This window comes from Charadrius vociferus, unplaced genomic scaffold (assembly GCF_000708025.1).
Source record: "Charadrius vociferus isolate BGI_N301 unplaced genomic scaffold, ASM70802v2 scaffold1434, whole genome shotgun sequence".
In the NCBI taxonomy this organism is placed as follows: domain Eukaryota; kingdom Metazoa; phylum Chordata; class Aves; order Charadriiformes; family Charadriidae; genus Charadrius; species Charadrius vociferus.
The window spans coordinates 51,297-62,956 of record NW_009647937.1 but is presented as its reverse complement, the minus strand read 5'-3'; the positions used below and the strand labels follow the sequence as shown (position 1 = coordinate 62,956).

At 47.3% G+C, this 11,660-nt stretch overlaps 1 protein-coding gene across 1 annotated transcript in view; it reads right to left on the bottom strand.

Moving 5' to 3' along the window:
* WDR59 (WD repeat domain 59) overlaps positions 1-11,660 on the bottom strand; it is a 45,293-nt gene that overhangs the window by 17,135 nt on the left and 16,498 nt on the right. The window contains exons 11-17 of the mRNA XM_009883152.1: positions 10,556-10,688; positions 7,324-7,448; positions 6,282-6,446; positions 5,361-5,456; positions 3,773-3,929; positions 2,445-2,514; positions 2,003-2,156 (exon numbers count right to left, since the gene is read on the bottom strand). Of these exons, the coding sequence (XP_009881454.1) occupies positions 2,003-2,156; positions 2,445-2,514; positions 3,773-3,929; positions 5,361-5,456; positions 6,282-6,446; positions 7,324-7,448; positions 10,556-10,688 (900 nt within the window). The remainder of the gene's footprint in view (positions 1-2,002; positions 2,157-2,444; positions 2,515-3,772; positions 3,930-5,360; positions 5,457-6,281; positions 6,447-7,323; positions 7,449-10,555; positions 10,689-11,660) is intronic.

Below are 11,660 nucleotides of genomic sequence, written 5' to 3'. Positions count from 1 at the left end.
AACATATTTCCCGTCTAGCAATGGGCAAATTCCATTTGTTTGCTAACGGTAGCGACGCCAGTCATTGCTACATGGGATTTAAATACCTGGTTATCACTGACAAATTCAGTTTTGGGGCTCAAGTTATATCATGTGAGAGTTTAACACACAAAATGTCAATTTTTCTTTAATGCAAATAAAACAGTTAGCTCCCTGCTCTGCTTTTTAAAATCCTCACAGTGAAATGACATAAAAATACATTCAATTTATCTAACAGAGGTCACGACATCAACTCCTGAAGAATGAGAAAACCTTTGCTGAAGGGAGATACAGTTTTTTCAGTTTTTTTTTTTTTTTTTAAAAAAAAAAACCCAAACAACTATTTCATCTGCAAGAACATTGGAGCTAGCTCCCTGCTAGGGCCCTTACACTTCTTCCAACCCAGCACGCGAGGAGGCAGCTTGGCAGGGGGAAAGGGAACACAGGAATTTTCTCCAGCTTTCAGCAGATGTGGCTACACACATGCTTTGTTCTCTTGACTTTTTTTCCCCTCCCTGACAAAAATCTTGTCGCCATCAATACAAGGGTTGGGGATACAGGTCACGTGAAATCGCACCAAGCTGCCTCCCCGTGTTATTTTTAGCCTTGTCTGTCATCTTAAAGAGCTGCGTGTCAGAGGCAAGCACGCTGCGGAGGACCGAGGTAGCTTTTTAAATAAACTCTCCTGCAAAGACTAGAACAGGCTGTAATTCTTGTACCAGGCAGCAGCATTTTCTCTTCTCGTCAAAAAGGAGTTTGTGTGGGTAAAAAATGCCAGAACGGGGATTCCGAGAGTCTTCTGGGGTCCGTACGGACGCAAAGGTTGCAATGGGGACAGAGGCTCTCCCCACAGCCGGTAGGTGTACTGACTAACTCGCGTCACGCAAGCAGGACACAGTCCCAGAGGGGACAGCTGTCACGTCCAGGACTACTGGAAAATTAAGACCTCTTTCAGTGCCCAGGAAGGATGAAAGCTTAAGGCTCTGACTTTCCCTCTGCTCCTGGGATAGGAATTCCCAAGCTCCGCTGCAGAAGAGCGCAGACAGTTGTTGGCTTTCCTTGGGGTACCTGGAAGCTCTCCGTTGCTGCAGCAGATGTGTGCCCTCAACACGGACAGCGGGCAAGCAAACTACTCGAATGCCCCGAGTTCTCAGGATCAGTGGAAGCTTACTGTATTTTTCTAAGCCACTTCACCCGCTGCTGAAGCGCAGAGTTTGTTTCTGAGCAAGCTGCACGGCCTATTACTCCCACACAGCATCTGCTCCGGGCACACCGGGCCCTCAGCTGCTTCGGAACTACCCTACGGCCACCCTACAATTACCAATGTGTCTTCCTCACCCACTACATCCCAGAAGGAAACAATCCCAACTCTCCCCCAAAGCATTGCTTGTAAACAGCAATGACAGCAAGACCTACACCTAAACCAGAAGTACATGGATTGGAAGATCTTTGGAGATTCGTGTAAGAATGATTTTTGTTTAAATGAAAGTCCAAAGGGGCACATAGCCCTGAAAGAGACACTTGTAATAGAAATAACCAAATATACCCCATAATCCAGGAGAGGTTGTCAGTAAGCTGCAGAAAGCCACAGCCTTTTGCAGTTATATATATATATATATATCAGGGAGTAGTGAAAAAAGCAGAACTGCTTACATATACTTATCTGGAGACTACAACTTCTTAAGTATGAGATTTTAAGCCTACGTAATCAATGCAAAGGGAGACAGTGTAACGCACTGAAGGAAGCTGTGATGGTCAGTGTAGAGAGATATCAAAATAAGCAGGGTCAAACGCTAGAGAGGACCGGTGAAGAAGTTACTAATAGGAGATAAATCCACATGACATTTTTACAGAGCTGCCTGTAAAAGGATGCCTTCTTGAGAGGAACATGAAACTTGTTACCAGCAATGCTCACAGCTATACAAAAGGAACACAGATCTCAAAAACTGAAGTGTTAGGAAAGGCTTTTTGGTCTGGTACTTACCCTCTCTTTGTAGTAGAAGGAGCTAATGGAGACCTGCTCCTTCTCGCTGCGTGTCGGACTCCCACTGTACAAACGCAGATTGCCTGGAGTCTCTGTGCGGATCTTCATTGGAGTAATGAGGCCGCTATGGTACGCTGATAAAGCCGACAGGGACCTGGAAACAAGAGAATACACTTTCAGGAGCTTTCACCCACCAAATTGCCCTGGAGGCTCACATTGACATCTCCACTAACCCAAGCTGCTCGCAGTGTTTCAGGTGTGTTGAAGGAAGGGGTCTCTGCTGAGGGCCAGTGACACAAGGGACTGACCTCTCTGTGTCGAGGGCACAGCTAACACTAGAGGTCAGCACTTTCTGAGGGTCAGTAGCTCCAGTGTAGGATATGATATTCTGCATTCCTGTCCGTGACAGCGGAGCACCTCAAATACAACGCAGTGCACTCACCTGGGGGTGGGCTCCGTCGGGGACACGGCACGGTGCATGGTCATGGGTCTCGTGAAATACACCAGGTACCCTGAAGAGACAGGACACGGCATAAAGATGCCGCGAGGAGGAACAGATTACCCAGGGGTGGTTTACACAGGGAAACACGGTCGTTTAAGGTAAGAGTCAAGGGACTGGGTGCCTATCCACCACCCCGAGAGCTTTTCAACTACAAGTAGACAGTCACATTTTCTCAACCCAAATCTACTCCCTGCAAACCCATTAAAGAGCATGTTTTGTTGAGATGTCTTTAAAAGCACCAACCGCGGATGTTAGAGAAAAGACAGTAAGAGAAAATGAGCAAATATATACTCATGGTTTAACTCTTCGCCAGAACTTGTCAAGCACTTTGAGGCTCCAGAGGCAAGCGAGGCAACGCAGAGAAACCACTGCAGCTTGTACGACTCTTTTTCAAAAGGATAACTCAAGCCACCTGAAGCCACCTCCAAAGCACTCTTTCACAAGCCTCACCCCATTTGTTAGCATCTCAAGTGTCTTTAGCCACCCACTCCTACAAGAGTTTCAGGACTTAGCAGGTTTCACTGAGCCTATTCAATGCAATACTACTCTGGTTTACTTTTGTTGGGAATTCGGCGAGGCCTGTATGAAAAGCAGCTTTCAAAACATGCTCAAACTGGGATGCAGTCAGGTCCGGAGGAGGCACGCTTGCATCTGAAACAGCTCAGTGAAACTTAACAGCTCTTACTCAGACCTTAGCCTGTTTTTTAAGGATGATCTTTGTGCTGTATGCTCTCCTGGAAACCTGGACGTGATTGTACCCCCCCTCCCATTTAGAAGTTTCCCAGTGACCTGGGGAAAGCTATTTTGGACAACAGAAATGGTGCAGAATGAGAAAAGAGCAGTCAGTAACAAGAATATGGCTTCAGCAAGGGGTAAGTTCAATCCTAAATCACAGTAATTTTGTGAAGACTGAGAGCCAGAATATGTCCAGCAGTTTGATGCTGGTAGGAGAGAACTAAGGCAAAGAAAACAGCTATTCCCAGTCTTCTGTAAAAGGTCTGTCAATGCCTCTGGTGTACCACAAGCCAAAGGCGATCTCTTCAACTAGTCCTGGATTTCCAAATCCTAAAACCCCACATGCAACACCAACTGCAAACAGTTGCTAACTAGTCTCATTATCTATAAATTTATCACAACATCGCTACTTTAATACCATTTCTGCATAGCAGTGACCAAAGCCTCATCTTGTTCAGAGACAAGCGTTCCCCAAGACATTAAGAGGACCGTTCCCCAGGGAGCTGTTGTAACGTATCAGCGATGGGGCTAACCTGCACCACAGAACCTGGCTCCAGAGGTCCGTGGAAATGGGATGTTAGAGTCCTGGTAGGAGCCATAGGCATTGGAGACGCGGGCGAACGTGGGCAAGGGGGGCGTTACGGAGTTTGACAAAGCGTAGGGATTGCTGGACGTGCTGTCCTCTTGGTTCTGAAACAGAAGTTACCCAAGGTCACACTCCTGCTGCCACAGGAAGGAAATCCAGCCGGAACACCGGGCATCGCCGCGCCAAGCAGCCTCACGGAAGGTGCTCGTCCTCTGAGCCAGAGCAGATCAAGCACAGAGCACGGTTACTGCTCTGGCTGCAAAGGCACTTGCCAGCACATTCACCTTTGAGGAAAGGGCTTCTCTGGTTGCTTGTCCAGAGATTTCTCTCCCACCACGGCCGTGTTGAAATGCAGAGCTTAACTTGGCGTGAAACAGCGAGGAAACCACATAGAAAATCTGACCTTCAGACTCTGGATGTGACTCTCAACACGGGGAGCTGAGCTGAACTGGATACCACAATGATGCAAGTGAGACAAAGTCTCCTTAAATAGGAATAATACAGAACTGTGGGGTCTCAAATGCAGATTAGGAGTCTTGAGGAAGGCAGGTGGTATGAAATACCAGGGGACCTCAGGCCTATCCATAGGAATTTTGGAAGGAATTTGCATTTATTTCGATAAAGAATACTACGGCTTAGGTTTAAAGGAATTCTTCAAAGGCAGCAGTGCCTGGCTTGAGTCATCAGATTTCCATACAATGGAGAAAGCTCCCACTCTTACAACATTACTGCTGAAACCAAACAGAATTAAGCCTTTCCATGTAAAAAAACCCAACCACCTTTATTTGTGACAAATAAACAAAATCTCTCCGAAAGAAAACCTAAGGAGACTCTCCAATCTTTTCCTGAATGCTAAAAACACCCAGTCCGGTACACTTCACCCACACACAGACCTAATACCTGACACTGAGATGCTGAGTAGGTATCACAGATTTCTCAGCTAAGGGCAGAGTGTGACTTGGATTTATCTGCAGTGTCATCCCTACAAAACCTCAGCACAAGCTTTCCAAAAAGACAGACTTTCACAACTATTTTTTTTTTTTTTTCAAGGGAAGAAAATAAAGACCCCAGAATAGGACTAGCAGGATCTTTGACTGGAACTGAGGAGGTGAAGACATCTGCCACTGCCTTTCAGACAAGAATGAATCCATCAGCTCCCTGAGGCCTCTTATCTTCTCTCACAGATGATAACCATGCCCTGGCACTCCGTGAGATACACTCCGAGCTGGGAAAGCTATCACGCGCCACTAAGATGCTCCAACCCCCAGCCATCCCTGCTAACCTGAATAACAGGGAGCATGCAGAGTTCCCCAAAGCAGCAAACCTTCAGGGCGTGATTTTCAGAAACAAAATGCATCTAATCATCTGCTCAGTTTTCTTCAGCATTAACCAGAAGTGCTTACACAAATATAACAACCAGTCACAGGGGTCTATTTACACGTCTAATGAGGCCGGACTCTCACTGCAGAGTCAGAAGTGTGGGACATGGGAAAAGAAAACAAACTAGGGCAGAAAGCCCACGCAGTTCTCCATACCACAACAGACTCCAGCCAGGAGACCAGCTGACGCAGGCAGGGCTCCAGGCAGCTCTGGTTCCGCTTCACCTTCTGCAGAGAAGTGTCTTTCAATATCTGGAATACATAAAAGATGCAGCTTGAATCATGGGTATGTCCACACCTTCCCCAGATCCTTTTTTTTGTCCGCAGAACAACTAAGATGGCAGGATCCAGAGAGGCCAAAGACATCCCCTGACATCGACTGAAGCCACACTGGTGTGCTGTCTGCTTTGAATAATGGCCGAGAGCTTTGATCAGAGCACTGAGGGTTCATCTACATCTAGATTCAGCACACACTGAGCCAGGATTGGGGCTTCTACACTACTATAGCCCATACGTTCCGCACCAGTTTGTGGCAAATTGGATCAGTTGGGGTTTTTTTCAGGAAGAAACCCAAACTGATCCATCAACTTGCTGCTGGGGAAGGGATTTCATCAGCAATAGGAATTTCTTACACCAGATCATCGAACACCTGGTCTGGAATTAGCGGGGCCTGTGTAAAAAGTCCCCTCTTTTTTTAAAACAGTTTGTGCAGGAGAGCAGGAAGCAACATCCCAGCTCAAAAATATGTTTCTGCAGCTGGATGCTTTGCTGGTCATTTTGTTTATTTTTGGGGTTGGAGGCAACTGCATGAGGAGGAGGACGTTAGGGATCCTCTGGCAATATACATCACACTGGGATAGAGTAGCAGTGAAGAACACACGTTTAAAAAGCACCAGTGGAGAAAGGCAAACACTGGGCTCCAAGGCCAACAAAAGCCTCACCCTATGAGCTCCACTGTATCAGTTCAAAGGGACCCGTGATATGTCTTCAGGTCAGATGTTTTATTGCATCAGTAATCTAGACGTCAAGTGTCCGGCATTTGTATATTTATAAAGACAGTGTACGCTCCCCACGCACCTTCAGCAGCTTTGCCTTCATGGAGGCAGTGATCGAGGTCGGGTTGATGAACTGGAAAGACGGTGCAGCATTATTGGGGTACTGGACAGGGAACATCACCAGCATCCTGACTCTGTGGTTGCCGCAGTGCACTGACACCGTACAGCTACGACTCACCGCATCCATCTGTGTGAGGAAAAGCAATTGCTCTGCAGTTAGATCTCCAAGGACCTTTAAACTTATAGTGGCTTAAATTCACACCGAGGGGCTGACTCCTCTGCACACCTGTAAGACGAAGTCACGCTGTTCTCAAGGGCAGTGAACACAGTGACAGCAACAAAAAAAACGCCAGGCAGATGGGGACAGACTCAGCTCACACCAGCGGACTGCCAGTCCAGCATCCAGAGACCACAGCCAGCCCAGGCAGTGCCAGGAATTGGGCTCTGCTCCCAACAGCCACCGCAGCCCATCCCGCTTCACTTGGCCATGGAGAACTCCAGGCCCAGTGCAGCAGTAATAGGCACCGCCTAAGATTATATACCACTGCCTCAAAAAACTACATCAGGATCATGCCCTGAGCTGTGAACCCCAAGGGGTGGAGAAAGGAGACGGGTAGCTGCTTCAGGTCTCCCGTCCCAGTACAGCGCTGTGCCTCCGGCCAGCTCCCATGCACAGAGGAGGGGTTGGTTTGCAAGGGAGATACCAAAACTCAGGGAGAGAGCACAGGATAGGGAGGGCTCAGCAGATCAGGTTGAGAAACAGCTGAAGTGAGACCAGCTGCATGTAGTGGAAGAAGTGACTTTCCACTCTGCAGTCTAGGCAGAGAGGAAAACACCGTCTGGCTTTCTCAGGACCAGCGCCAGTGTACTTACTGTGCTGAAACACTTCCCTCGCTCCCAGTGTCTGGGATTATCCTCTTTCCTACCACCCCTGTCCAAAAGGATCTCTACAGCTCAAAATAAACCTTGTTTACGGACAGCAAGAAAGGTTCCCCCAAAAAAGCTCCGATGAGCCAGCCTGTCCACATCCCCTCCTAACAAGCCGGCAAAAGGAAACTCTCTACCTCCACATTGACATTTCGGATCTGCACGTTGATCAGCGAGAACTCCTGCTGCAGTGTTTGAGGCAGCCCCAGTTGGTCCGTTTTCTTTCCCACCAGGGGGTCATTCAGGAAATCTTCTTTTAAGGCTGACAGGAAAGACAGAGAACAGGTTGAGATAAGCTATAACAGACAGACTTTTGGCACGCGATGCCAGGAGGCAGCCAGGAGAGCAGGCTTTCCTCCGCTCCTCCGACACATGGAGGTATGAGTTTTACCTGGCAAAGACCTGAGAGCTGGAGGGTCTCAGCTGTTGTTTAGAGGCATGGCTTCTGAGCCTTGCTCTCCGAAAAAACAAACCTGCCTGCACACAGGTTTCCCAGGAAGGTTACAGAAGCTGCCTGTACCCTGCACAGGTCTAAACGGTCTGTCTCTACGCATTCGAGACCCCTTCTCCTCCCTACACAGTACTGCCAGTGTCACCAACAGCTGAACTGGAGCCTCTTGGACCAGCAGGACAGAACTGTTGCCAAAGCAGTCTCCAGGAGGAGCTCTGGTCTTTGGGACTCACACCCCACCACTCTTGGCTTTCAGGGAATGCTTCCAAAACATAATAAGGCTTCGGGGGGGGGAGAAGAGGGTATTTCTGGCCCTAATAGAGGCTTAATTCATTTGCAGCAGCCATTTGCATTTAGTGGTGCAAAGCGCTCTAGTGCTTAACGGTCTTTAAAGACTCATCTAAATGCTGGGTCTAGCTGTCCAGTTCCAAGAGTTTTCAGGAGGACGATAACCCCTGAAGGCCAGAATACATTTAAACAGCCAGGCAAGCACTGCAGGACACAGGAATTATGGTTAAGATAGCAAACTTGACTGAGTTTCAGAAGAATTGGTCTCTGCCTGTGGTCGTTCCTGGCTTTTGCCTCGTATTTTGCTATGTACCCCCATTAAGGCAGCTCCTTCTGAAGGGGGTTCTGCTGCAGCACCACTCCCTAAGAAGACCAAATATATGTTTGGATGATGGTTCCAAGGACACAGGGGAAGTCCCGATTATTCAGCTGTCATTCTCACGCTTGCACAGACTATTCCTAGCAAAAAAACCAAACGACAAGAAATGCGAAAAAGCTGTCCTTTTACAGGCGTTTGCCTAAAAGTCACTGACTTTGCTGCTGGGAGAAATATACCTGGTTTTCCTGCTGCCCAGCGGGTTGCCGAATTTGGATAGGCAGGATGCTTAGCTACTCGTTCATGTTTGCAATTTTATTGTACTGCTTAGATATACTTCACAAAAGCGAGCTGAAAAAGGGATTAAAGGAAGATCAGTGGCTCTCAGGGAAGATAATTATTTCTAGCTCAAAACACCACATAGCTTACTGAAAAGCCATCTCTGACGTTCCCAATACGGGCAGTACCCTCCCTTTGTCTTCTCCTCCCGTTCCCTTCCAATTAGTTTCTAATCCCCAAAAGCCCACATATTCGTTTATATTCCTAAAGATCCTTTATAGGCAGCAGCCAGTGAGGAGCTGTACACTGAAGACACAGCTGGTGGGCTTTCTGATTTATCTGCAGTGCCGTTCCCTTCAAAGTTCCCCCAAAGTGCTTTACTAATATAAAATGGGGAACTTTGCCTGCAGCTGAAATGCAGCCACCTCCAGGGTGAAACATCAACAGTCCACAACAGCTTTTAGGCGAGAAAGAACTGAAATTCCTACCTAGGGACTTGCCTGTGCATTGATCCTGCAGTCACAGTATTTGCAGCAAAATCTACCCTGCTACAGAAAAGCCATTTCCATTCCCTTTGCCCACAAGGGAAACGGTCTGAATCCACAGCCAGACCCCCACACCGGACGTATGAAGGTGACCTCATCAGGGACAGCGAAAGAGTTAACTCTCTCCTGTGGAAAAAGAGAGGTCAAGCTGCCAGAATGAGAACACTGAATGCTCCCAGCTGGAGCAAGAGAGGCTGTGCTTCCCCACACAGTACTGCTCACGGTCAGCACAGGTAACCAGGACTTTTTCTATCATATTATAAAACCCTCATGTACACAGAGGTGCTGACAATTTTTAGACACTCATCCTGCTGCCACACAGGACAGGGAGAAGAGAACTTCACTGGGATTTGCTGGGCAGGAAACTTCCAGTTAGGAAGAGATGCCTTCCCTAAGGGACCTCACGGCTGGCTCCTTTATTCAGAGGACAAACACTAGAACACTTCCTCCACCTCTCTCCAGTTTGTCGGTAAGTCAAAAGGAGAATCAAATTGCTTCCCAGTAAGCCTCTCACATGGGGATCCATTGTAGCATTCCGCTACAACACAGAAAGGAACTGCAAATTTAAGTCCAAGCTGACACAAAGGCATGGGAGCACCCATTTCTCCTCCCTATTAGACACAGAAATCTCTTTAGATAGCTTTTTCACATGCACATCATCACCATGGGTCTCAGCTGCTGCAGTCTCTTCTATTCTGGTACTCACACCTTCAAACACTAAACACCCTAAATGTTTAACCTGGCCAGAGCCTTAATCACACAAACCCTCCCTCGCATTCCTTCCTCATGTGCCTTCTCTTCCATGAAGCCAAATCAATGCTTTCTGTCGAAGCCTCTGACCCATCCCCATCCACCCACCCAGTACTCAGAAGTCAGAGATACCATCCCTCCCCCTCTGCTCTGCCAGCCCGCAGCCACCTCTCATCAAAAAAAAAAAAAAAAAAAAAAGAAAAAAAGAAAAATTCAGGAGCTCTCTCCATATTGCTTGTGGCAGATGGGAGAAGACACCAGCAAGCATCTCCATGTTAGACCAGTACACACAGTGACCCCAGCAGAAGTGTTCAGGTACCAGGTGCGAGGTAAGCGGCTTGTGTCAGAGTGCCTTACCCATACGCCCCCCCTTCTTCTGCGGGCTCGTCTCTCAGCTTAAACTGAACTACTTTCTTAAGAGCCAGAACTGACTTTCTGATTGCCTTATTCTTGGCAGCAAGCCACAACTATGACCTAAAGAGAGTGCAATTAAATGACATTAGTGACAAGGAAGAGCTCGGTTTTACGGCTAGAATGACATCGTTCTGTTAAGAGGAGAAAAAACTTGGGAGAACCATCCTGAGAAACCCCTATGTTTTCCCTCGTCCCACATGGGGAATCCATTAACCTTTGAAACAGCACCAGTCTGTGCTTTGCCTAAGATGTTATTTTCTTATGCCAAGGTGCATCTTCTCCCCAACACAGACAGATCGTGTTTGAAGTGCCATCGCTTGTCTCACCTTCCTCGTCCCCGTGCCCAGAGTTATGCTGGGGCTCAGAGTCCTGGGGGTGAAGGGTCTTGTCTGGCTCCGGCAGATGAGAAATCCCATCGATGAGGTCCTCGACTCCATCCAGGATATCGTTAGCGCACAGCTGAAAAGAACAAGCGCACCCACATGCTGCACAACAGAAACCAAACCGTGGAAAGAACCACCACTAAACAACTCATTTCTCCAGGGAGCTGGATTTGCAAGGTAGGTCTGTCCACGCAACAGTCATAACTAAGACCTCAGCAGCGCTTCTGTGACAAAGACAGATGATCTTCCACTTTCCAGCATCCTCAGCTCTGTCACCTCAGACAGCCTGGTCAAATCTCCTGCTCGCTTACAAAGCCACTCAATTGACAGGGCCAGTCTAAACAACAGACGTGTTACTTTAATAAAATCTAAAGCTGATAGGACTTTAATTCCCTGAATTAATTTGTCAAAGCCAGTTTATTTTTTTAGATCGGATATAATAGTAGCACACTTTCTGCTCTTGGTATTTACACTCCAGTAGGATCTAGAGACCAAGGTACATCCCAGGAGCCCTAGTGTTCTAGGTCCTGTATCAAAAAGAGACCATGAAAACTTGTATTTGAAGTTCAGTACAAGAAAAGAGGGAAGATGAAGAGAAGAAACACAGGGAAGAGACAGGATAAGGGTGCAATGTAGCAAATTACAGCATTGGTCACCAGCAACATGCCATCACGTGCGTAGTTTGATCCAGACAAAACCAATGATAAACGAGTGGGAGTCAGCAGAGGAAGAGCAAAGGCTCTGACATGGATGAACAATTGGTTTAAAGACAGGAAAAGAAATAAAATATTCACAAATATATCAGGTAGGAGTAAAGGGTCATTTTTCACAGAGAAGGTTTGTTACAGACCTGCAGGACTCCTGCAGGATCTGTGCTGGGAACACATGCTTCTCAACATATTCATTAAAAACCTGGAATAGGAGGTGAATAGCAACATGACCAGGTTTGCTGATGCCACCAAGTTATTCAGGGTTGTAACAAGAGTGGCTGACTGCAAACAATCACAAAAGGACCTGACAGGAGTAACGATATTAAAATGAAAGATGA